Source organism: Rattus rattus, chromosome 2 (assembly GCF_011064425.1).
Source record: "Rattus rattus isolate New Zealand chromosome 2, Rrattus_CSIRO_v1, whole genome shotgun sequence".
Classification (NCBI taxonomy): domain Eukaryota; kingdom Metazoa; phylum Chordata; class Mammalia; order Rodentia; family Muridae; genus Rattus; species Rattus rattus.
In genome coordinates, this window is record NC_046155.1 from 118,662,753 (window position 1) to 118,688,707 (window position 25,955).

The 25,955-nt window shown below is 46.2% G+C and overlaps 1 protein-coding gene across 1 annotated transcript; it reads right to left on the reverse strand.

Moving 5' to 3' along the window:
* Positions 1 to 122: 122 nt before the first annotated feature.
* Positions 123 to 25,437, reverse strand: Whamm (WASP homolog associated with actin, golgi membranes and microtubules). The gene is given in 11 exon segments (XM_032893318.1): positions 123 to 1,378; positions 3,077 to 3,252; positions 3,254 to 3,561; positions 4,949 to 5,044; positions 5,207 to 5,293; positions 8,160 to 8,347; positions 11,317 to 11,482; positions 12,464 to 12,633; positions 17,443 to 17,593; positions 20,276 to 20,449; positions 24,841 to 25,437. Coding segments are annotated over 11 exon segments (2,397 nt in total). The 5' UTR covers positions 25,429 to 25,437; the 3' UTR covers positions 123 to 1,085.
* Positions 25,438 to 25,955: the final 518 nt, after the last annotated feature.

Genomic DNA, 25,955 nt, shown 5'->3' on the forward strand with positions numbered 1-25,955 from the left:
TGCAGCTTCCTGACACCTGCATTACAATCCTAAAATTGCAATACAGCATGGAAACCAAAAAAAAAAACAAAAAAAACAAAAAACCAACTAAGGCAGAATCCTGCGAAGCTGTGATTTGGATGGTTTTTCAAATACCAAATTCATTCTGGAGGAGCAGGAGGCCTGAGGCAGTGACTAAAGCCCCCCTGAACCTGCTAGGGAGCAGGTGCCGAGGCAGTGTGAGCCTGTGCTTCCCACACACCAGATGTCAGAGCCAGGCTGGCAAAGAGGAGCCTTCAGCCGTGTCAGCCCAGGGCTTCCTGACAGGTGGCAGTCACATCTCCAGCCACAGGTCCAAGTGCAGCTGCTGAAGGGCTCAGACCTCTCTCCGTCATGCCGGCGGGGACTGGCCAGATGGAATGCAGAAGAAACTGAAGGTCTTTGGAAACAAGAAATGTGGGTTCATTTAGTTTGGTAGAAATGCAGGATTGAGGACTGGGGTGAGTGGTTAGAGGAGCGGAGGTGGGGGCAGTGTGAGCAGTGACCAGGCTGCTGCTGCTGCATGTTGGTCCAGCTCCATCCCTGACTTAGCATGAAGTTCTCAGGAGAGCAGTTCCTGAGGTGGGCGGTGCTGGTAGTGCCCTTAACAGTTGCTCAACTGAAATCTTGGGAAATTTTCAACCCAGTAGGAAGAGCTTTGCTTTCATGGTCAGAGACCATGTTCTCCTAACACAAATGCACTATAAATATTGTTTATTATGAATTTCTGTGTTCAGTACACAAAATAACATTTAAATATTTAAGTATTTCTGGGATATATACAATTCATTCTGATTATTGCTAAAATGCTCACATTCAAGCCTTGAAGTGTGAGGAACCAGTGTTCTATGCATGGACGCTGTCTAACGTGTACCACAGTCCTGTCCCTGCAGGGTCAGTGACTCTGGAGTGGACAAAGTACTGCTCCCATATCCAGCCTACCCACCAGTGGATGGTGTGTGACAGTCAGCACTCCTCGCTGTCCTCCCAGTGTTAAAGGCTTCCCAGAGAAGCCTCGCTGACCCAGGCAGGGTTCTGGGCCTGCCTGCATCTGTCAGCCTAAGAGCCTAGTGGTCCCACTCGACAGGGCTCTGTTCATCATTGTCCTCCTCTGAGTCAGCAGACACTTTCTTGATTCTCTCCAGGGCTTCTCTGATGCTCCTCTCCAGGTCGCTGGTGCTCTTCTTGCTGGGGTCCACATCGGGGCCTGTGTGGACTTTCTTCAGCTGCACCCCCTGCCTGATGGCAGCCAGAACTTGTTCATTGACCGAGGTGCGGGGAGGGGGCCGGGCGGTCATTTCTACTTTCCGGAGAGAGGTCCTGCCCTGCCGGAGAGAGGCCAACACTTCATCCATAGAGCCTGAAATTAGAGAGCAAGTATGGTGAAGACCTGGGCTTCCAGAAAACATAGCAGTTCATGCCGTGATCTAACGGACACACATGCCATAGGGAAGCACTGACCGCACAGACAGACCAGCTCTCAGCGCACACTCTGTTTTAATCAGGACAACTTGACAGCTGAGGGTTTATCCGACTTCCTCAAACCCATTGTAAGTTCCAGACCACAGTATAACCATCTCTGCTCACATGACGTAAGACAGACACCCTAACGAGTGTCTGTGGTAGAGCAATCTGACCCACAGGGCAAGACTGAGCTCCCTCTAAATTGTATCTGACATTTCCTTTTCCATTAAAAACATCTTGAACGTTCACCCCACATTCCTCTACTTCAGTCTTGGCAATTACTCGGTGATACCACCTCCCCCGTGACGCAGGTGGGCAGGTTTCTCTACACAGGAAGGCTTAGAGTAATACACTTTGTCATCGTCTCAGTGAGGCTGAGGAGAGGCACCAGCACATTTCCTGTACAGTGTGCTGAATTCCACCCACCTTACCTGAGGGGGCTAAGGGCTCTATTTTTGAGGGTGTAAAATGCTGTCAAAACACAAATTAGCTAAGAGTTCCAAGACACTGGGGAGAAGCTATTTTTTCAAAAACTCTGGCACCCTGAGACCATGAGGGGGTGAAACCTTTCATCACCTGCCAGACGCAGGGGCATGAGTAAAGCTATTAAATTTGACATCTGCCAGGTGAGCCTTCATTTCTAGCTGGGACTGAAGAGCTGGACTATGGCTAACAATGACTTCCATTCTGGACTGGAGATCTCACCTAATGGAGATCTCGTGGAGAACCGATTGGGCTGATCCCACAGTTGAGAGCTCTAATTCACACTTTTTTAATCTCTAGTACCACAGAGTAGTGTAAGTTGAACAGAGCCCTCAAAACTGTGTGTATCCAACCCAAGACCTGCCCATATCCAAACTCTAATCTGGGCAGACAAAGACCAGCCACACGGTGTTGCAAGCCTACAGGTGGGCTGCTTGCCACCTGAGCCTGTAGGAATTTTTCCTTCAGACCTTGTTCTGGACACACTGAAGCCCCAGACTAAGCAGCGTGTAACTGTTCCACGGGCTTCACACTCACCCCTATCCCTGTAAGATTGTGCTAGGGGGAGCAACTCAGCCAGAGCACAGCCATTCACCACGGTTTCTCTAAGACAGCCCTCCCCGGTGCAGTAGGCATTGAGTCCTGGCAGATTCAGGAGAGAGTTTCCCCTGAACGTAATGTCTAAAGCCATGATAGAATTATGCATGAGAACGTGGCCCTTGCTAAACAAATACTTGGGTGTGTTTAGTGTGAAGACAAAAGGTGGTGCACTTTTCTGGTATTCTCAGTTAACACTTGAGTTCTGTGGATGACTCAGGGGTGTAACAGCGCCAGTCACAGCTGTACTGAGAAACTCTGGTAGAGACGTGGCTTCAGGCTGAGTTAGCATTTGTCAGGTTCAGTCTTGTTTGTACTAATTGCAATAGGAGAGCACTGACAAGACTGATGGTGGCATACTCTGAGACAAGATACTTGTTAGTACTAACTGACAAGATGGTGGCATACTCTGAGACAAGATAATTCTGAAGAAGATTCTAAATTGAAACTAAGAGATGTTTTCGACATCTTTTGAACCCAGAGAGAGGGGGCAGGCAGAAGTGCAGTGGGTTACCTGGACGCTGGAAACCCTCCTGGCAATCAGACCTTCCTGGTCTTCTGGCAGACATATCACAGGCTAGAGGGAACGGCTGGTCCTCTGTTGCCAGAGTCTGGAACCCTATATTCTGATGAGTGGTACCTTGAAAAGAGGGCAAAGCAGAGGGAGGAAGAAGTGGTGGAGGAGGAGGGAGGAGGAGGGGGAGGTGGTGGCGGTGGCTGTGGTGCTAGTGACATCTCTTCACTGGATCCGGAGAGTGTCTGGTCACTAACAGGAGCAAGGGCCAGGCCAGGGGCACTGCCACAGGGATCTTGATGCTCAGGGGGTTCCACAGTGGCTTCAGGTAAGGGAGCAGCACTTCTGGTTTTGCCGGAGGCAGGAAGAGCCGAGGTCCTGTGCTGAGCTGCTGAGAGCCTCTTCTGAGAGCATCCACCTGACAGGTTTGACACCATGGATTCTGAGCAACTCGTTTTCAGTGCAGACCGAGGAGCTGGACCCTTCTAAGGACGAAAAGCTAGTGAGAGATTGGCCACCATCCAGGCCGTCAAATGGTGCAACTCTGCAAACAAATCTATAAACCAACACTGCCCCGAGCATCCCCTGGCAAGGACACTCCTGAGCCCGCTTCATGAGCTCACGGACCACTGCCCAAGTGGCAGGAGCAGTGCTGCCTTGAGGGTGGAACCACCCTGGGCCAGAGTGACGCACTATCTTAATAACCAAACAAAATAACCACACAAAACAAAATACAAAAACCTAAAAGCAAAACCCCACAATTATATTTGCTTTTGGGGGAAACTAGCCTAAACCTGCCACAGCTCAGAACCGACTGCTTTGACCAAGTGGTCATAGTACTTCGTGTGTAATAAATGAGGATGGAAAGGGGCGCTGAGATGAAATGCTCATCACCCCAGCAGGGCACTTTGGTTGTACTTACAGGCAATGCTTCCTCCTTGGTGACATTTTGGAGACTACAAAGAAAGAGGAAGCTAGGTGGCTCACGCAGACAGAGTGCCTGCCTTCACCCCAGCGTGCACAGCCAGCCAGGTGTGCTGGCAGGAGCCTGTAACCCCAGAGCTGGGGGAGAGCTATGCTGAGCTCCAGGCTTCAAAAAACAAATGGAATGCTTCTGAAGACTGACACCTGAGATTGTCCTCTGACCCCTCAGACATGTGTGCTTAAACATACACATGAAAAATGAAACCGAAGAGAAGCCAGCTAACACCAAGGCAGCAGGAACCCAACCAAGCATGTTTCAATGCTGTCAGTAGCAGCATGGTGGCACACACTCACGCTGTCACCAAGCGTGCAGCACACACATACAGCAGTTGGGGATGACCCAGGAGGACTGAAGACTGGGCTTCATTTTGAATTCATTTTGAACGAGCAGGGCTCCTATTTGAAGGCTTTGTCCCCAGTTAAGGGGCTGTTTAGGAAGGATTAGGTGTAGTCTTACAGGAGGAAGTAGTCACTGGGGCGAGCCAGTCAGGCCCCACCTCTCTCTCTCTGCCTAATGCTTGTAGATCAAATGTCAGCTTTCGGCCTCTGCTCAGTGCCCGCCTGCTGCGCTCTAACACGATGATGACGAATCACCCACAAAGCTAAGCCCCGACAAATGCTTGCTTTTTTAAGTAGCCTTGGTCATGCTCTCTCACCACAGCGACAGAAGGGTAACTACTAGGCTGCATCTTAAGACCCTGCCTCAATCAAAAGAGGAGAAGGCAGCTACTGTGGCCTTGAAATTCATGTTCCCAATTCATGTTTTTATCCATAATAGCATTTTAAAATTCTATGTTGTGTGTTCATAATGTGTTATACTCTTCTCTAGGGTTGGGGAGACTCGTATCTCCCCAGATAAACGTGCTGAGTGATCATTCTAGAACGTACCTCCCTATATGCTCTTAGCCGCTCCAGTGTTTTCTGGCGTTCATGGTCTATCCATTCTTTTTTCTTTTGTTCCTCTTCTTTTATTTTGTCTCTTTTCTATATGTAAACAAACACATCCTTGTATAAAATGCCCATAATTCCAGTTATGTATATATTTACTAGGAAGGAAGACCCACCCTCATCTGTCCCAGCTACGTAGTTTCCACAGGCTAGCCCACTGTCACACGACAGCTATGACTTGTTCTCTCAGGTACTTACCATCTGGATGCTGTGATGCTGGTGAAAATGTCTCACGTTTTGTTTGGCCTGTTGCAGTCTAAGCTGATGATTTTCTCGGCAGTGATCCTGGTGAGAGAATTTCAGTCACACACGTGGTTGTTAGTAAGACACGGGCTGGAGTAGAGTTGAAAGCATTGCCCTTTAACTAATACGTAAGGTGGTTGGTTTTTTCAGTGAGGGCCAATAAGAGGTCCTCCTCCATAGTCTTTTGACAAGGGCAGCCCACAGGTGCCATTTGTTCCCAATGGAGTGCATTGAGCTAGTGTCCCGACCATCTGTTCCATTACATTTAGTTATGTTGGTGGGGGACCAACCATGCACACGCACCACAGCATGTGGAGGTCAGAGGACAGCCTGCTGGAGTCAGCTGTCTCCTTATATACATGGGTCAGCAGCACACACTGTCTCGGGGTGCCACAGCCATTCGAATGTGACTGTGTAAACCCATGTCTTCATACAATAAATACTGATTACATTTCCAAAACCATAGCCCGCCTAGAAACCCTTGGGAGGATCACGTTTAAGACTGTACTTCCTTCTCCCATGCTGACCACTCACTATAATGCTTCGTATACAGTGGGGAAGGCAGTAGGAACGAATACTAACATTCACTATCTTTTCAACCTGAGCCATGGTACTATTTTACCCTCGTGTAATTGTGAGATTTGTATCATTAGATTATCTTCCTAACAAATAAAAAACCTGAGCTAAAGAGAAATTGCAGGGGCTGAAGATGGCTTAGTAGTTAAGAGTGCTCTCTGCTCTGGCAGAAGAAGAGTTCAGTTCCCAGCACTTACGTGGGGCAGCTTGCAATGGTCTGTGACCAGCTCTAGAGATCTCATGCCCTTATCTGGGATCTCCATCTATGTACACACACACCTACATCTGAAACCTGCCCTCAGCCCCATCCTGTTAACCCAGTAAAGAGCTTCTAGGCTGGGCAGAGAAAGAAACACATTTGCAGGATGCTGGCTATGCTCCCACTCACTCTGAGACAGTGGCTGTCATCCTGTGGGTCACAACCCCTTTGTGGCTGGGGATGGTGGTGGTGGGGGTCAAATGACCCTTTCATAGGGGTCGCCTAAGACCATTGGAAAACAGACATTTACACTACGACTCAAAACAGCAGCAAAATTACAGGTGTGATATAGCCTCAAAAATAATTTATGGTTGGGGTCACCCCAACATGAGGAGCTGTATGAAAGGGCTGCAGTGTTAGAAGGCTGAGAACCACTGCTCTAAGAGAGCACATTGTCCTGTCTTCCTGACTGAGATGAGGCTTCTTCCATCTACCGTACCACAGTGGCACAGAACCAGGGGCTGAGCCACACTGCCCTGACTCAGTCTCTCTGAAGTGTAGGGCAAAGGGCAACAGGCTGTGGAGAACAGCTCTAACCCGAGACTACGGCTCGCAAGCACAGACTCCCAAAGACACTATTGCAGGAAATGACTTTTGTGTGGAAGAGTGGCATCCTTAGAGGCTAGAAAGGAAGAGGAACTGGGCATCTGCCTATAATCCCAGCTGCTCGGGAGGCTGAGGTCAGCAGGGTGGGGCGGGGCTGTATAGCTCAGGGGCAGAGCACCTGCCTGATGATGCCTGTCCCTTAGGCAGACAATACTTTAGAGTTCCAACAGGAAAAGCACAATAAACATGGCAATTACTGTAAAATGCAGGAACTTTCTCTTCTGTTGGAAAAATTCTACTTCTCAGTGTTTTTATGTAATTATACTATTTTAGGATTAAGGGAGCAAATGAGGGTCTGGAAAGGTGGGTCACTGGTTAAGTCTTAGCGTTCAGGAGGCAGAGGCAGGCACAGCTCTGAGTTTGAGGCCAGCCTGGTTTTTGAGTTCCCTGTTTCAAAAAGAGCACTAACTGTTCGATTCCCAGCAGCAACATGGCAGATCACAACTGTACATAACCCCAGTTCAAGGGGACTGGACACCCTCAGACACTCACAGGCAAAATAATGAACATGAAATTTTAAAAAATGACATTTTTAAAAAAGAAAGTGAATTAGTTTCATTCTGCTTTGTTTTTGCATGTTCTTGCCTTACTAGTCTTTTGTTTGTTTTGAGTTTCACCTTTCAGTTTTATTTTTTTAAGAGACAGAAAGAACAAAATTGCGTGGGTAGGGAGGTGGGGAGAATCTAGGAGGAGCTGAGAAGGGAAAACATGATCAATACATACTGTATGAAAAAAAACTTTGCAACAAAAAATCTGTTCTCTTTCTTGTTTTGTTTCACTGGATGTAAAATATGAAGTGAGATGAACACTGTGTCTGTGACCAGCTTTAATACATAAAGAGGAATAGAATGTCATGCTGCACGTTTCTCCTGTGACACCGGGGATTGAACTGAGAATCAATCTATACTTGCCATCCAGTGTCTACTGCTAAACTAGACCTGCAGCCATTTCTTCAATTGGAAGTGGTGTCTCTGTAAGCTCCCCAGCCTGCCTTGACCCTGCCCCAGCCCCTCGAGTAGCTGGGATTCCAGGCCTGAACATCAGCACCACACCCAGCTCCCTTTCCGTCTATTTTTATTTATTAAGTGTCTGTGGGCACTCTTCTCTGTTAACTGTGTGTGTGGTCAGAGGATGGCTTCTTCCCGTCATGGCTTTGAGACTAAGCTGAGGTCTATGTGCTGCACTCTATGAACATCTCATGGTCCCCACTCTTATTGTGATGATGAAAGAACTATGCTTCTAGAAGGCATTCAACAAACAATTACTGAATGAAATAATTAAAATCCAGACATAAAGACAAACATTGCAATCTTGAAAGAAACATAACTTTCTAACATTTTAAGTACATTTAGGTCTAGCCATTGAGATCAAACACACAGAACATTAATCACTATGTGGGTAAACCTCTTAACCTTGTATTAACAATGAAAGCCTAGACGGGAGGAGGCAGGCAGCTCGCCACGGTACCTTTCTGTTCCTGAGTTGGGCTCTCCTGGAGCAGATGCGGCCCCGCTGAGCCTCCAGCTGCTGGCACTGCTGACTGAGTGCTCTCAGCTCTCCGTTGTCACCAAGGTGCAGCTCCAGGTCAGGAGCCAGGCTCTTCAGCTCCTCAGGGCTTTCACATGGGTCGTAGTAGACCACTTCAGCTTGTTTCTCTAAAAAGATTCATAATTTTCTTAGGCATGTTTTACTATAAGAAATAATTCAAAAACTATCTTTAAATGTAAAGACTGCTGTAATTGCATCATGTAGGGGAAAACAATATTAATATTACATATACACATTTATTATATAGCTGCACAAAGTGACAATGTTCTCTCAAAACATGTTCCATGTGCTGGAAATAGCATTTTAATGGCCACATAGTATTCACTAGAACATTCTCAGAATGTCCCAGTGTTCTGTTATTTCTGATTTCATGGTGATAAGTATAGTGTGTGTGTGTGTGTGTGTGTGTGTGTGTGTGTGTGTGTGTGTGTGTGTGTGTGTGAGAGAGAGAGAGAGAGAGAGAGAGAGAGAGAGAGAGAGAGAGAGAGAGAGGAGAGAGAATGTCCGTGTGGGCACCCACGTGCTTGCTCACTTCTTCCTTAGCAAATGGAATGAGCGCTCAGGGTTCTTCACACCTACTGTCTAAATGCCCCAACACAGCACAAACTGCCTCACCAGTCTTTACTCTTGACTACATATTAGTTTTTAAAAATAGACGTGGCAACAATCCCAAACCCTCAGAAGCACACAGAATAACAAGTTTTCTATCTCTTTCCCAAACCTGAGTCTCAAAGGAGAACGTCCTTCCAGATTAACTTTTTTAAAATAAAAGGGTCCCCTAAATATATAAAGTGTTCACAGCTGATTAAACCAAAAGTCGAGGCCCTGTGTGAGAGCCGTGAACCAGAAGGGGCTTAGGGAAGAGACTGAAGGGGTGGAGAGACCTACCATGATCTTGGGTGAGAAGGCTCAAAATTGCAAGACGACAATTCTCCCCCAGTAATCTCTAATTTTAAGCACAATCCCAATCAAAATTCCGGGGAGTTTTTGTTTGTTAAAAGCTGCCAAAGTGATTCTAAAGTTCATCTGGAAGAATAAAGAAGTGAGAAAGTCAGAGACCATGGAGGAGCAGGTAGCGGGAGAGGCAGGGGCTGACATGGGTGTTACAGGTGAGAAGCAACATGGAACCCACACCAGGAAGCCTCACAGTGAGTGCAAGAGAACCCTCAGACTACATCACTGGTGCTGGCTCTGAGTCTGAGAAGCAGCAGGAGATAATTTTTTAAATCAATGATTGATACCAATTTGAGGAGAAAAGTTTCAATTTTACCGTATGACCAACAATTAAATAAAATCTTTAATGTAGAAAATACTCTAAAATATTAGATACACATGGAATGATTGGTTTTTCAGCTGCAGAGCCTAGATACATTACAGCAGGGTGTGTACCATGCTGAGGTCCCAGCATAGCTGTGGCCATTTTGTTCCACGCCTGCCAGCCATTGACACAGAGAAATAACTTGACTCAGAGCAGGGTCAAGCTGACCACATCCCTGCTGTGTTCCGTATGAAGTTTGTTAATCTTAAAAAATTCCTCGAAACTTTATGTAGGAATCTTCAAGTTTGAGGTCAATATGAACTAACTGTCTTGTGTAAAATGGCTTTAGTCAGAGCTGACCACTGGGAAACACGTCCTGCACCTGCACAGGAGCTCATTATGGGTTTTGTGGATTTTTCCTTTAAAAGACTGATATAACAATTAGGCACGTGAGTCCTTTCTGTGGTCCTGAACATTCAGTCTTGGGTGTGCATCAGTAAACTATTTCTCACTTCGCTGAGCTCAGTGTTCACGTGGTTTGTGTGGTGAATCCTGAGCCCCACAGTGCACACCTGCATCCCCAGCAGTTGGGAAATGAAGGCCACCACTGACTACACAGCGATCCTGAGTCAGGGGGCCAGTTACATCAGTGTGCCTCCAAAACCAAAACCCAGAAGAATCGATGACACTGTGTGTGTGTGTGTGTGTGTGTGTGTGTGTGTGTGTGTGTGTGTGTGTGTAAGTGTGTGCACACACGTGTCTGTAGACACCACAGTGGGAGGATAACTATTGGGAGAGAAAGATGACATGGTGTGGGTAAGGTAATGGGGTGGCAAATTCGAGCAAAGCACAATGACATGCATGTATAAAAATGCATTATAAAACATAAAAATAGAGCCAGGCCGTGGCAGTGTATGCCTTTAGTCCCAGGACTCGGGACACAGGCTGGTGGCTCTCTGTGAGTTTGAAGCCAGCCTGGTCTGCAGAGCTGTTTCCAGGACAGCCAGGGCTACACTGAGAAATGCTGTCTTAAAACAACAAAAACATTAAAATCTCAGTAAGGAAACTGATGTGAGGTGTGGCGGTGTACGTCTGTGGCCCTAGCCCTCAGCAGGGCTGTGGAAGGAGAACTGCGCTGGGTTTGAGGTCAGCTACGATACATGGGACCCTGCTTCCGTGGCCTTTCCTGTAGCCTCTGAGGGTTTACAAGCCAGGCCTTGGAAACAGCAGAGGGGGGAGGAAAGCATCTCAAGTGACTGTTAATGTCATTTTGGCAGACATATACTAAAATGTTAAAGCTTTGCCCTTAACCCAACCATTCTATCTTTAGAAACTTATCTCATAAATTATCAGAAATCCCTGCTTCACACAAGGACACATGCAAAGAAAATTGTTTGCTGCTCCGAAGTTCAAGACAGGAAGAAACTAGAAATCACAGCATGCCTGAGAAAAGGAATACTATGCAGCCATTAAAATTCTGTGGGTATTATCATTATTATTATCATTATTATTATTACTTAAATGAGTTTTATGTATTGGGTAAAAATAAGGTTACTTGATAGAGTTTATGGTTTTGCTTTTAAACACTGATATTCACTTTTCCATTGTAGCACATTTTAAAAACAGCAAATTGCTTTCACTGAGTGCCTCTATGTAATGGGCATAAGGATTTCTTTGTCTCTTGTATATCTGAATACACTGTTGAGAACTAAAAACGTTCAGTAGATATAACTGGTCATTTATAAGGAGAAACTGGTAACTGGTCTGTTTCTCCTCAAACACGTGGCTCGCCTTCCTCTAAGAGAACACTAACGTTACCTGCTATAAGTCTCTTAACAGAGTCCAACCGTGTGACAAGGATCATCTCCTCATTCCTCAGTATCTCAAGCTTAACATCATATAACTCCAACTGCGTCTCGTAATACTGGATTTCTAGCTCATCCACAACCCCTAAATTCTTTCCTTGGTCTGGAAGATCTTCCACCTGGTTTGTAAGGAGAAACAGATTGGTTAGCATAGCGAGAGAACTGCAAAGCATTCTGGCTGTCCTCTACTCTTCCGTGGTGCTCACTGTCAGACAGGAGACAGCAGAAACACATCAAGAGACACACTCAAACTCAGTCAGCATTTTCTACACACACTTCACCTTATCCTTTAAGCAAATCAGCATGTTCATGGTTTAGAAACACAATGGCAATGAGATAGTGCATGGGTGGAGGGTGTTACCCAAGTTTGGATGTTGGCACTCTAAACCCCAGCGGGGTTAGAGGGAGCCTTTGGAGGTAATTAGCTCTGATGAGGTTGAGGGCGGGGCCTTGTGGTGGAGAAGGTTCTTAGTGTGCGTCCTCTCTCCATGGACACACAGCAAGAACAAGTGCCACAGACAGAGAGCCCTCACCAGACACTGAATCCCAAGACACCTAGGTCTTGGGTATCTAGTCTCTGCAGCTGTGAGAAACAGTGAAATATCTTTGTAGTCACTCCAACTATGGTATCTCCTCACAGCAGCTGGATCTAAGACAGCTACTGACAAGACTGCTTTAAAGCCCCAAGATTATGGGAACTGCTTACCTGTTTGTGATCCTAAGAAGAAGAGCCATTTAGTTAGGACAGGATGGAGCCTATGCTTAGCCATGCTGGGCTGGGCTCAGTGATGGGGAACATGCTTAGCTCCTGCATGAAGGAATTGGCTATACAGGACACTGCCACATGCATGCTCATGTATGCACAAATGTTTGCATGTGTATGTACATGAGTATGTACTGAACATACTGCTGGACTGATTTTTAAAGTGAGTCCCCACTTCAACCCTAAACTCAGAGTTCGAGAACCAGGAAAGGAATCTTCCTGGCCCACCCACTGTGTGCTGAGAAAACCAGAGCGCTCATTAGCAACGCCCAGCACGGAAGGTCAATCTAAATGACGACATGGTTCTAGAGAGAGGGTCTATTTATTTTTGCCTTACCTTCCTCTGGATTTCAGCCTGTCTGTGTTTTAGACACAGCTCTTTGGCTCTCATAAGCTGCAGAGTCTCCCGAGCTAACATGAGCTTGAGGTTTTCTAGCCTGGGCATGGCTGTGGCCCAGGCAGCCTGGCCAAATCTCCTCTGATCCTGCTCCATTTGCTTCTGCATTCCTGAGTTATAATTAATAAAGTTAAACAAAACAACAACTCATTAATGAATCCTGAGTTCCTTGTTGATTCTTATTACTAAAACAATTACCACAAAAAGTAACACAAAGCCACTAATAGAAAACTTCAGGTATTCAATTTATGTGCAGGACTATACACACTCATGACCCACCTCACTGAGAGCCCTGCTTTTATACCTTGGTCCAGACTATTTATTTCTGTAGTTAGACAGGTTCCTATGAACAGTCTGACCAACACTGGGACCATTACTCTGCTTTCAGTCTAATCCCAAATCCTAAACACTGATGTGCTGGTCAGTTGATGCAAACAGTCACCCGGGAAGAGGATAACAGAGCAATTGACTCCATCAGCCTGTCCTGTGGGCATGTTTGTAGGGCATTTTTTTGACTTGTATAAGAAAGTAGGATGTTGACAGCCAGGGAAGCAGCCTCCAGCTCCGGCAGGCACTCACTGACAACCCGGGACCACTGTGGCCAGGGAAACAGGTAGGTTAACTAGATCGCCTCTCTCTTACCCTCTCCACAACCCCTAATCTTATCCCTAGGTCTGCAGCAGAGCGTCTGCTGAGGCCTCTCTCCCCCTGCCCCCTCCTCCAGGGAATCACACAGATCTTCCTCTCCAAACTCCCCTCCCTGCTTTATCCCAGTCCCCAACTCCAGCAGGCATTCTCTGGGGACCAACAGGCCATTCCAGCCAGGGGAGCAAGCAGGCTAACTGTTGATCTCTCCCTCAGCTCCTCCAAATCCCCCAGTCTCATCTCCAGCTCTGCAGCAGACTACCTGCTACAGCAGAACACTAGGCTTTCCTCTGTCTAGTGAACACTCCCCCACACACACACATCCTCTCCTAGCCCATCCCTATTCCTAGGTGTCAGCTCCCAGTACCTAAAAAAGCTTAAGGCCCCTGGGTTGGTCCCCAGCTCCAAAAAAAGAACCAAAAAAAAAAAAAAAAAAAAAAAAGTTAACTCCGAAAAATCAGTTGTCTTCCTATATACAAATGACAAACAGACTGAGAAAGAAACCAGGGAAGCAACATCCTTCACAGTGTCCTCCAAGAATATAAAGTATCTTGGGGTAAATCTAACCAAGCAAGTGAACGACTTGTATGGTAAAAATTTTCAGACAATAATGAAGGAAATTGAAGAAGATATCAGAAGATGGGAAGATCGCCTATGCTCATGGCTCTGTAGAATTAACATAATAAAAATGGCCAATCTATCAAAAAGTAGTCTACAGATTCAACACAATCCCCATCAAAACTCCAACACAATTCTTCACAGATCTTGCAAGGACAATTTTCTGCTTTGTAAGAAAAACTCAAGATAGCTAAACCAATCCTGAATGATAAAAGAACTTCTGGAGGTATCACAACCCCTGATTTCAAGTTGTATTACAGAGCTACAGGAATAAAAACAGCATGGCACTGGCACAAAAACAAACACACTGCTCAATGGAATCAAATTGAAGACCAAGATATAAATCCACACACCTACGGAAACCTGATTTTTGATAAAGCAGCCAGAAATACACTCTGAAAAGGAAAAAAAAGCATCTTCAATAAATGGTGCTGGTCAAAATGGACAACTGCATGTAGAAGAATGCAAATAGATCCATACTTATCCCCTGCCTGAAACTCAGCTATTGATCAAAAGGATCAAAGGCCTCAACATTAAACCAAATATACTGAATCTGTTAGAAGAGAAAGTGGGAAATAGCCTTGAACTCACTGGCACAGGAGAAGACTTTCTGAACAGAACACCAGTAGCACAGGCACTAAGACCAACAATTAATAAATAGGACTTCAGGAAGCTGAGAAGCTTCTGCACAGCAAAGAACATGTCATTTAGACAAAGTGGCAGCCTACAGAAGGGAAAAGATCGTCACCAACTACACATCGGATAGAGAATAAATACCCAAACTATATAAAGAACACAAAAAACCTAGGTATCAAGAAAACAAATAACCCAATTACAAATGGAGTACAGATGTAGACAGAGAATTCTCAGTAGAACCTCAAATGGCTGAGGAACACTTAGAAGAAATGTTCAACATCCTTAGCCATCGGGGGAAATGCAAATCAAAACGCCATTGAGATTTCATCTTTACACCTGAGGATGCTGGTGAGGACGTAGGAACCTCATCCATTGCCTATGGAAGTGCGAGCTTGCACAGCCACTGTGGAAATCAGTGTGGTGGTTCACCAGGATATGGGAATCGTCTGCCTCAAGACTCAGCTATACCAGTCTGGGTTATAGACCCAAGGGACACTCTGTCCTCCTACTGAGACACTTGCTCAAACAAGGCCGTTGCTGCTCTATCCAAAGTAGCCAGGAACTATAAATAACTTAAGACACCCCTCAACAGAGGAATGCATGGAGAGACTGTGGGACATTTCCACATTACTCAGTGGAGTATTACTCAGCTGTTTTAAAAGTGACATCATGAAATCTGTAGGCAAATGAATAGAACTAGAAAAAAAATATGAATTTCTTATATGTGGTTATCAACCATTAAGTCAATGATAACCAAACTACAATCTGTAGAACCAGAGGTTATTTATAAAGTAAGGGACTAGGGGAGACAAACAGATCTCATTAGAAAAATGAAATAGTAAAGATAGTTAATGGATGGGGGAGGGGCTGGAATGGGAAGCTCAAGAGGAGAGAAGGGGATGAGGGAGGAACAGGGGGAGAGACAGCTAAATTAAGGGCCATCTGAGGGATAGTGTGGAAACCTAATACAGTAGAAGCTTCCTAAAATATATATATATATGAAGATGATATAAATAAAATTGACAAATAGTGGAGAGACAGAGCCCCAACTAGCCATCTCTTGTGACAAAATGAAGCTTCTAGTGCCTGGGTGGGTTACATCTAACGGAATTGTTGGCCAAAGGGTCCTGTGGGAATTCCCCAAACCCGGGCTGTGGCCAACATTACAGGTTGCTCTTCAGGCTGATGGCACAGCCTCAGTGCTGAAGACACCACCTACACAGTTCACCAACCATGGAGTCACATCGCTGCCTACATCAAGCCTTTGCCCCTCAACTCTAGTGTCTTTGGTATAGGAAGGTACTCTGCGTGCTACCATAAGAGAAACTTAAACGTCAACTCAGTCTCGAAACCCCTGATCCACAATGGTGTCCTGCCTACAAGATATGCTAGGGCAGTGGTAGCACAAAACACAACCAGTATCTTATCTGACTTAAGACCCACTCAGGCCCACTCCACCCACTCCAGAGATGGAACCCATACCCAACACTGTTTGGGTGGCCAAACCTGAGATTAGATAGCCCAGGGACCTAGGGGAAAAAAATCAAATAATATTGTTCTTTTTAAAAAAGAAGGTAGTAATAAAATAACTCCTAATGACATTCTAGTAGACTCACAGATCAGTGCCTTTGCTCAGTCATCATCAGAGAAGCTTCCTCCTGCACACAGGAGGGAACTGTGTGTGTGTGTGTGTGTGTGTGTGTGTGTGTGTGTGTGTGTGTGTGTGTGTGTGTGTGTACGTGTTTATGCACACAGATAGGAACAAACAGAGATCCACAGTCAGACGATAGGTAGAGAGTAAGAGACCTGGAATGCTCAGCCCTAAATGGGTGTCTCCATCCAATCCTTTCTCTCAGGGCTCAGGGAACCCTGTGGAGGAGGAGACAGAGGGTAAGAACCAGAGGGGCAGGAGAACAAGGCCCTCTAAATCAGCACAGTCAATGCACATCTGAACTCAGAGACTGAGGCAGCATGCACAGGCCTGCACAGGTCTGACCAGGTCCTTGGCGTACAGCCTGTGGCTTCCAGGCTAGTGCTTCTGCGTGGTTCCTGAGTGTGGGACAGGTAGGGCTCTGTCTCTCGTGTCTTCTCTCAGCTCCTTTCCTTCTGTTTGGTGTTCTGTCCAACTCTAATGTGTTAGTTTTTGTTTTATCTATGTTTTATTTTTTATTACTATCCCTAAAAGCCTGCTTATTTTCTAATGAGAGACAGAAAAAGAAGGAGGTCCAGAAAAGAGAGAAGGCAGGGAGGAACTGGGAGGAGTATAGGGAGGGGAAACTATAATCAGGATATATTACATGAGAGCAAAATCTATTTTCAATAAAAGAAAGAAAAGAAAAGAAGGAAGGAAGCAAGCAAGCAAATGAGAAGCAAGCCAGTCAGCAGTATTCCTCCAGGGCTCAGCTTCAGTTCCTCTCTTGGCTTCCTGCCCTCAGAGAAAAACTCTTACCTGGGAGTTTTAGATGAAATAAACTCTTTCCTCTCCACGTTGCTTTTAGTTATGGAGTTTATCACAGCAAAAGAGGGCAACCTAGGTAGGGCAGCTGGGACTCCTACCATTTGTTTTAAAAGATATCAAGGGTGGCACTTTATGCGTATGTGTGTTTATATTATTGTATATCATATAAACACACAGATTGGCAGACATGAGAGTTCCTATTTGGGGCATTATGCACAGTGCAAGACCTTCACCTAGTGTGACCCCCACCCAGCTGGCTTCCTCCTCATAAAAAGGCCTCCATGCTCTCCAGCACCCAGCCCACGAGCTTGCTTTAGGTTCTATTTGCCAAGCCCTCTTAAGCCAGAGCTCTGGACATGCCTGCACCCCACGTACTGTTCAGGTACAGGGCAAGTGCACCCCTCATGACTTCCTCTGTCCACCAGGCTGGCACTCATCACACTTATCCTTCCACTGAATCCCCAGCACCCCAAATATGCATCCTGATACTGAAGATGCGTGCAAATGTGTTTGCATAGAATAAAAATTACGTTTATCTTAGTACAGTGGGTCTTAGTTTCACCTGTTAATGCTGTTACTGTTTCCTTAAAATAATTCACAGTGATGTCCTGGATAGAGACCACTGCTTCTTCAGCCCGTCTGGTCCACTCACTGGCTTCCTTCTGTAGGGCAGCCACCCTTTTAGGACCCAGCTCATCCTCTTCCAGGGACTTCTACAAAAGAATGATGTAATGAATGCCATTAGGAAATTCTGAAGTGGCTACGTGGACTGTCATGACCACTCTTTTTGCTACTGCTTTGTCAGCTCCTGACTGGACATCAATGGGCTCGGTGCTGGGCATCACTGAAGACAAGGGTGTACTCTGGGTACAAAGGGAAAGCACTGTCGACAGACTCTGCGCTACAACCGTTCCAGGGCTGACAGGGAATCCTACACAGCGGTACAGATGAAGATGTCTGTTCTTCAGCACTCAGGCGTTGGTTTTGCCGTAGTTTCTTTAGGAACCTTAAATACTTAATACTTAAATACTTTTAAATGCATGTGATATGGCCACTGAAAAGACATTCACATTTAAGTATTCCAGGCGGTGCCACTCATATCTGTGGAATGAATGTTTGTGGGCCCTGAAATTCATATATGGAAGCCTAAATCGTCCGGTATTAAGCCACAAGGATACAGCCCTATGGTAAGGATTGATGCCCTTATAAAAAAAGAGGCATGGGGTTGGGGATTTAGCTCAGTGGTAGAGCGCTTGCCTAGGAAGCGCAAGGCCCTGGGTTGGGTTCCCAGCTCCAAGGAAAAAAAAAAAAAAAAAAAAAAAAAGAGGCATAAGGTCTCTCTGCTCTTTACCATGTAAGCACACGACACATCAGGACAGCCTGCTAAACACTACCAAACAAATCCCCATCAGAAACCAGGTCTGCCAGCACCCTGATCTTCAACTTCAGAGCCACCAGGACTACAAGGGGAAAGTCTTGTTTCCAAATTGCCCAGGCTGCAATGCACCATTCTAACAGTCCGAACTCAGACCTCCTGTGCATTCAGCATCCAGCTCCCTTCCACAAAGGCAGGAAGGTGGCACAGCTGGGTCCATGTTACCCAAGTGCAAGTCAAAACTACAAGATACCACTTCCCACCCTAGAATAAAAAGACAGATATAACAAGTGTTGAAGGTAGGCATGGTGACACATGGTGACCCAGCAGGTCCACTTCCTAGGTTACACACAGAGAAATGAAAGTAAGTCCTGTGGCTGTAATCACATTCCCAGGAACTTAAGGCGGGAAGGTTGCTGAGTTCAAGGTCATCCTGTGCTACATACATAGAGAGCAAGCTGAGATCCTGACTCCAAAAAGAAAAAGAAAGGTAGCCACAGGTATGGTAAAAGAAAGGTATACACACACATTGAGGCAGCAATGTTCATAATACGTAAACCAGCCAAGAGTCCACCAAGGGGGAACGGGTAAGCAAAAGCAGTCTGTCCTCCCGATGAGGGTAGTCTGTCGGCTAAGTGAGGAAGCAGTCACAACTACACACCATATTGTTCCCCTTCTGTGAGGTTTCTATGGGCTGGGGAGATGGCTCAGAGAGGAAAGTCGTTGCCTTGCGTGAGTTCAGATTCTAGAACCCACTTAGAGTCCAGAATCCATCTAAAACCAGATACAGTAACACACGTATATCATAATCCAAGCCAAACTGCAAAGTCAATTATGCCAAAATGGGCAATGGAGACAGGAGGATTCCCAGCAGCTCACGGGTCAGAGAGCCCACAGTCACACACAAACATCACATACACATACCATATACAAAGATAAAAAGCTAAGCATAGTAAAGAGCAAGTACAGAGGCAAAGTAGATTATGCATTACATAAGGTTGGAGAAGATGGGAAATGACTGGGAGCGGGTATGAGGTTTCTTTGGAGGGTAACAAGTATTCTAATATTGTAGGCTGGTGAGACGGTTCAGTGGGTGGAAACACTGATAGCCACACCTGATGACCTGAGTTCAATCCCCAGAACCCACACGGTGGAAGGAGAAAATCTATTTTCCACAAGTGGTCCTCTAACCTCTACCATGTGTGCTATGCATGCATGTGTACACACACACACACACACACACACACACACACACACACACACTGCACACATAAGGACTCTAAACAACAGTGATGAGAACAGTCCCGTAGGGGGCTACAGAAGCAGTATGGCACAGTCCTGCTGTGGCCATGGAAGTGCCTGTGGAGAGACAGCCAGTGCCGGAGGAGCAAAGCATCTCCCTGCTGTCTCCTGACTCTAGCTGTTTGCACACGAGGCAAGATTGATATGCCTTTTCTAAATAGGGTCACCCTAATGCAGTGGTTCTCAACTTGTAAGTTGTGACCCCTTTGGGGGTAAAACGACCCTTTCACAGGGGTTACCTAAGACCATCAGAAACCACAGATATTTATATTATGATTCATAACAGCAACAAAAATAATTTTATGATTGGCAGTCACCACAGCATGAGGAACTGTATTAAAGGTCATCAGAACAGCACTCACTAAAGTTTAAATTTCTAAGCAATCTACCTGTGTGCTTACAGGTGGGAAATAAGCTAAAGGAAACACACATCACAGTCTGTCATGGGGAACAACGCTAATGCTTCCAAACCTGCAGTGTTCTAGGGCGCCAAGAAAATGGGCGAAGGGTATCTTCACTCTCAGTCCACGTTCTCTCCTTCGAGAAGGCTTGCACATGCTCAGCAAACCGTATATAAAATATATATATATATATATATATATATATAATCTTACATCTAAATTTAAAGATGAACTCAAAGTGAAAATGAACTAAACCTTATATGAGACTAAAATAATAATACAGAGAAGGTAGTAAGATAAAATACCAGGAAACATACCAAAATACCAAGCTTACATGAGGTTGCAACTTCTCGCATGTCTCTAAATGGCTGCAGTAAATACTGGAAGAATGTGGTTGCCATGGTAACTAGTTCTTGATAGACTTCATCTTCCTCTTGATAAACTTTCATTAATGTTACCATGGTGTTGGCTTTTCTGTGATCTTGAAGAAGCTAGAGGGTAAAATGTAAATAGAGTTTGAATCTGGATGTTTACAACATCATACCAAAAATAAATAAATAAAAGACACCCAATATTCTCAATTTTAAAACAGCAATTTTAAACTGCATGAACATGAAGACGTTCTCCAACCAAAGGCCCAATAACACAAAAGTAGTTAAATAAAATGGCAGGTCTGAGGACTACTATTCTCACAGTCATTCAACACTGTTTTTATGACTATTTAATAGAGGATAATAATTATAATAATATCATAATTATCATGATGGCTCAAGCTATAATCCCAACACTTGGGAGGCTAATGCAAGAGTTTTACTGTGAGTCTTAGGCTAGCCTGGGCTAAATAGTTCCAGGTCAGCCTGAGCTACAAAGCCAAGGTCCTCCTCAAAGAAAACAAACATAAAGACTACATACACTTGCGGGGATACAGTACCCTTAGTTTTCTACTCCTCTGTTTGTAAGTCCCAGATGGACAGATGGATTCCGCACATGAACAGCTTAATAGTATGAGCTAGACTAGAATGTAACAGCAGGAAATGAACTTGAACTTGAGGAGAATGTAACTTTCCGTACCTAGATGTTAAGAATTGGAGGGAGGGGGGCTGGGGATTTAGCTCAGCGGTAGAGCGCTTTAGGAAGCGCAAGGCCCTGGGGTCGGTCCCCAGCTCCGAAAAAAAGAACCCAAAAAAAAAAAAAAAAAAGAATTGGAAGGAGGGGTGAAGAATATATACGAAATGAAGTGTCAGGGGGAACCAACTGTGAGCTGGGTCTGGTGGAAGGGACCTGTAATTCAGTTACTCTGGGAAGATAAGGCAGGAAGTGGCTCAGGCCTTCACTACAACTACTCCAGGAAGCTGAAACTGGGTCAATCCCAGGACAGAAGGCTTCTGGAAAAAAAGCATAGTGGGCACATCAGGAGAACAGAACAAGACCTGTGAGGCAGGAGCAAAGGAGTGAAGGGGTGAGACTATGCCCGCCTGGGCTACAGAGGTCAAGGGCAGCCTGGGCAACTTGGTCAGACGCTGCCTGAAAACAAAGGGAGGGAGATGACTCATTGCTACAGTGCTTGCCTCACAGGCACGAGAGACTCAAGGTCCAACCTCTAGTACTACTTAAACAGCCAAGTCTGATATAAATGATCAGGTTAAGGACCAGATGTTGGCTGGCCTGAATGAAAACTCTCCCTAGTTTCCTCATTGCTGTAAAGTGAAATCGACACGCATGAGAAGTGGGTGTGTGAGTTATATACAGCAAAGTGATCCCAACGGACAAGGTCTGCTGACAACAGCCTATAATGCCAGGCAGTTCTTCAGAGGCGGAAGCAGGAGCGTCACAAGGGCATCCTGAGCTACATGGTAAATTCCAGGACAGCCTGGGCTCTGAGACCGGGTCTCAAAACAAACAAAGATCCCACAAACAGAATCCTTCTATAAAGCCATTTTAGTTTTAAAAGACTCACTCTAGATTTAGCTTAAGATAGTATACAACAATCAAGATTTTGCTTTATGGCTGAATTCTTCTTATACCTCCCCTTCCTCAAAGAAACACAGCAAAGCCACTGCTTTCTAAAGGTTCACAGTTAACTTAATGTCTACATAACACCCGAGAAGGGGAAGCACAAGAGCAACTGCCTCCATTAGATCAGCCTTTTCTTGGGTGCTAAAATGATAGAAGAGGGTCTTGCAAATGGATAGTTGGGTACCAGGGAACAGGTGGTCCCATGCTAAGAAAGGTAGCTACTATGCTCTAAGATCAAGAATTGACAAAAGGGATATCATAAAACTGCAAAGCTTCTGTAAGGCAAAGGACACTGTGGTTAGGACAAAACGGCAACCAACAGATTGGGAAAAGATCTTTACCAATCCTACAACAGATAGAGGCCTTATATCCAAAATATACAAAGAACTCAAGAAGTTAGACCACAGGGAGACAAATAACCCTATTAAAAAATGGAGTTCAGAGCTAAACAAAGAATTCACAGCTGAGGAATGCCGAATGGCTGAGAAACACCTAAAGAAATGTTCAACATCTTTAGTCATCAGAGAAATGCAAATCAAAAACAACCCTGAGATTTCACCTCACACCAGTGAGAATGGCTAAGATCAAAAACTCAGGTGACAGCAGATGCTGTCGAGGATGCGGAGAAAGAGGTACACTCCTCCATTGTTGGTGGGATTGCAGACTGGTACAACCATTCTGGAAATCAGTCTGGAGGTTCCTCAGAAAATTGGACATTGAACTGCCTGAGGATCCAGCTATACCTCTCTTGGGCATATACCCAAAAGATGCCCCAACATATAAAAAAGACACGTGTTCCACTATGTTCATCGCAGCCTTATTTATAATAGCCAGAAGCTGGAAAGAACCCAGATGCCCTTCAACAGAGGAATGGATACAGAAAATGTGGTACATCTACACAATGGAATATTACTCAGCTATCAAAAACAATGACTTTATGAAAAATTGAGGCAAATGGTTGGAACTGGAAAATATCATCCTGAGTGAGCTAACCCAATCACAGAAAGACATACATGGTATGCACTCATTGATAAAGTGGCTATTAGCCCAAATGCTTGAATTGCCCTAGATGCCTAGAACAAATGAAACTCAAGACGGATGATCAAAATGTGAATGCTTCACTCCTTCTTTAAAAGGGGAACAAGAATACCCTAGGCAGGGAAGAGAGAGGCAAAGATTAAAACAGAGACTGAAGGAACACCCATTCAGAGCCTGCCCCACATGTGGCCCATACATATACAGCCACCCAATTAGACAAGATGGATGATGCAAAGAAGTGCAGACCGACAGGAGCCGGATGTAGATCGCTCCTGAGAGACACAGCCAGAATACAGCAAATACAGAGGCGAATGCCAGCAGCAAACCACTGAACTGAGAATAGGACCCTCATTGAAGGAATCAGAGAAAGAACTGGAAGAGCTTGAAGGGGCTGGAGACCCCATATGTACAACAATGCCAAGCAACCAGAGCTCCCAGGGACTAAGCCACTACCTAAAAGACTATACATGGACTGACCCTGGACTCTGACCTCATAGGTAGCAATGAATATCTAGTAAGAGCACCAGTGGAAGGGGAAGCCCTGGGTCCTGCTAAGACTGAACCCCAGTGAACTAGACTGTTGGGGGAGGGCGGCAATGGGGGAGGGGTGGGAGGGAACACCCATAAGGAAGGGGGGGGGAGGGGATGTTTGCCGGAAACCAGGAAAGGGAATAACACTCGAAATGTAAATAAGAACTACTCAAGTTAATAAAAAAAAAAAAAAAAAAGAAAGGTAGCTATACAAGCCAGTAACCAGCCTCCATCCATTATCTGTGGAGCACAGATAATGTAGACCTGTAAGCCAAATAAGCCTTTTCTGCCCAGAGTGGCTGTGGGTCAGGGTGTTTATCACAGCTACAGTAAACAAACTAGAGTGGTGGCTCAGCATCCAGGGAGTGTCAGAACCGGGAATGAAGCTCTGAGACTTGGGCCTCTTCAGGAAATTGTTGCTGGGTAAAAGATACATTCTCCCTAAATCTTTCAGTGAAATTGAAAAGCCCCTCTCTTTAGGGTTTGTTAAGTTTACCATACAAGTAATAAATGTGTGTGTCTCAAACTATCTCCTTCTGGTCCAAAAGAGCCTTCCTGTTTTTGCCATTAAAAGCTGATGAATAAAGCCTCACCTCCCGAGGGCTTTCCATTTGCTTGAAGAAAATAATAAAGCTATACTTTTAAATGTCATCCATCCTCTGTGACATGTTTAGCCATTCCTCCTCTTCTCCAGTTATTTCCGGTTAGCTTGTGGTTTTTTGTTTTGTTTTGTTTTTTTTTTTTCCTACAGGGATGCCTTGTTTTCAGTTTTACTTTCAATACTTCTGGCCTTTCCCATTACAACATCCTGCTCTGCTCAGAACCAGGGAAAAGGTGAAGGGCGGAGCCTGGCTCAGAACTGCAAGTAAACTTTTACCTAATCCCGGGACTGGAGAGGCTAAGGCAGAGGACTGTCCTGAGTTCAAAGCCAGCCTGAACCACAGATTGAGACACTGTTTCCAAAAAACAAGAGCCAGGCCGCGCAGAAACTCACGCTGATTATCCTAGCAACACACACACACACACACACACACACACACACACACACACACACACACACACACACACACACACACACACACACACTACTGTGTTTCAACTTTAAGGCGGCGCGAAGACTCATTCTGATCACTCTGATTATCCTAGCAACACACACACGCACGCACACACACACACACACACACACACACACACACACACACACACACACACACACACACACACACACACACACACACACGTGCGCCACGAGTGTTCCGCAGGCCCGCCCTCGGCTCCCCGGCCCGGCGCCACTTACCTGGCGCAGCCGCGCGACCGTCTGATCCAGGCGCGCGCGCAGCGTCCTCTCGCGGAACTCGCTCAGGCCCTCGCAGTCTGCCGAGTCACCCGGGGCCGGGAAGAGCACGTCGCGCACGGTGGCGCCGCCGCAGCCGTCGGCCGCCAGGCCCAGGTAGTGCTCCAGCTGTCGGCACAGGTCCTGCAGCGCCGCGTCGCCAGGGTTCGCAGGCGCCGGCCACACGAGCGCCCACACGAGCGCCCACAGCCCGCGTCCCAGGCCCCAGCCCGCGCCGCTCGCCGCGTCCAGCTCCGGTGGCAGCGGCGGAAAGCAGCGCTCCAGTGCCGGCCACAGCGCCGCCAGTTGCCGGTGCGCGCCGCGGAACCCGGCAGCCGACAGCGCCCCGGCCCAGCTGCAGCCCCCGTCGCCGGCCTCCTGTCGCCCGCGCCGGCGCCGCTGCGCCGTGCGGTCGTGACAGGTGACAGCGAACTGACCCTCGGCGGCGTTCCAGGCCACCAGGAAACGCAACTGATGGCGCTCGGGCTCCGGGAAGAGGTCCTCGCGCAGCGGCACCCAGCCCTCCAGGCTGTCCGGCTGCTCGCTGTCCATGGCCGCCGCACACCCTTAGACTGCTCCAGGCCACGACATTTTCCGGGAACAGCTACTGTCAGTCAGAGGTGCAGAAGCTCCCGCCCCCTCATTCTGATTGGCTTTATGCAAAAAACTGTCCGGGGTTGGCTAAGCTAGAGCCAATGAAAAGTCTTTTCGGGGAGGCCTGGCAAGGTTTCCCTTTTACAACACTGGCTAACCTTGAACTCACTAAGTGTACCAGGCTACCTTTGAATTCGCAGAGATCAGTATGGTTTGTCTTCTGAGTGCTGGAATTAAAGGCATACAACCACCATGCTCAGCAAAGATTTTTATTTTTAAGCCCATGTATATATATGGGCAGGACGACATTGAATCTTAGTACAGGTGCCAGAAGAGGGCGTCATATCCCCAAGAACTGGGTATGTTATGGGGCTGTTAACATAGCCTAATGTACTCTCTAAAAGTAGTAATTCTTAGCTGCTGAGCCGTCTCTCCAGTCCCTATCTTAGTTCTCAACATTAAAATAAGAACTTCCCTCAGAAGGA